The 586-nt window shown below is 48.0% G+C and overlaps 2 protein-coding genes across 2 annotated transcripts in view; both read left to right on the top strand.

Annotated features, from left to right (window-relative positions):
• Nucleotides 1–586, top strand: part of AHNAK (AHNAK nucleoprotein) — a 139,520-nt gene that overhangs the window by 23,654 nt on the left and 115,280 nt on the right. The window lies entirely within an intron of this gene.
• Nucleotides 3–586, top strand: part of LOC105549040 (neuroblast differentiation-associated protein AHNAK-like) — a 15,610-nt gene continuing 15,026 nt past the window's right edge. Inside the window, exon 1 of the mRNA XM_011993371.1 lies at nt 3–584. Coding sequence (XP_011848761.1) covers nt 3–584 — 582 coding nt within the window. The remainder of the gene's footprint in view (nt 585–586) is intronic.

Genomic DNA, 586 nt, shown 5'->3' with positions numbered 1-586 from the left:
AGATGCCTAAGATAAAAATGCCGAAGATCAGCATGCCCGGCTTCAAAGGAGAAGGTCCAGAAGTGGATGTGAACCTGCCCAAGGCTGACATTGACGTCTCAGGGCCCAAGGTGGACATTGATGTTCCAGATGTGAATATCGAAGGTCCAGATGCGAAACTGAAGGGCCCTAAATTCAAGATGCCAGAGATGAACATCAAAGCTCCCAAGATCTCCATGCCTGATTTTGATTTGCATTTGAAAGGCCCTAAGGTGAAAGGAGATGTGGATGTTTCTCTGCCTAAGATGGAAGGTGATCTAAAGGCCCCTGAAGTTGACATCAAGGGCCCCAAAGTGGACATTGATGCCCCAGATGTGGATGTTCATGGTCCAGACTGGCACCTGAAGATGCCCAAGGTGAAAATGCCCAAATTCAGCATGCCAGGATTTAAAGGAGAGGGCCCAGAAGTGGATGTTAATTTGCCCAAAGCTGACATTGATGTCTCAGGACCCAAAGTGGACATTGACACTCCTGATATTGACATTCATGGTCCAGAAGGGAAACTGAAGGGCCCCAAATTTAAAATGCCTGACCTGCACCTCAAGGC

The sequence above is a fragment of the Mandrillus leucophaeus genome, unplaced genomic scaffold (assembly GCF_000951045.1).
Source record: "Mandrillus leucophaeus isolate KB7577 unplaced genomic scaffold, Mleu.le_1.0 Scaffold43, whole genome shotgun sequence".
NCBI classification, from domain to species: Eukaryota; Metazoa; Chordata; class Mammalia; order Primates; family Cercopithecidae; genus Mandrillus; species Mandrillus leucophaeus.
Note: the sequence above shows the minus strand (reverse complement) of the source record. Positions and strands in the feature narration are given on the sequence as shown.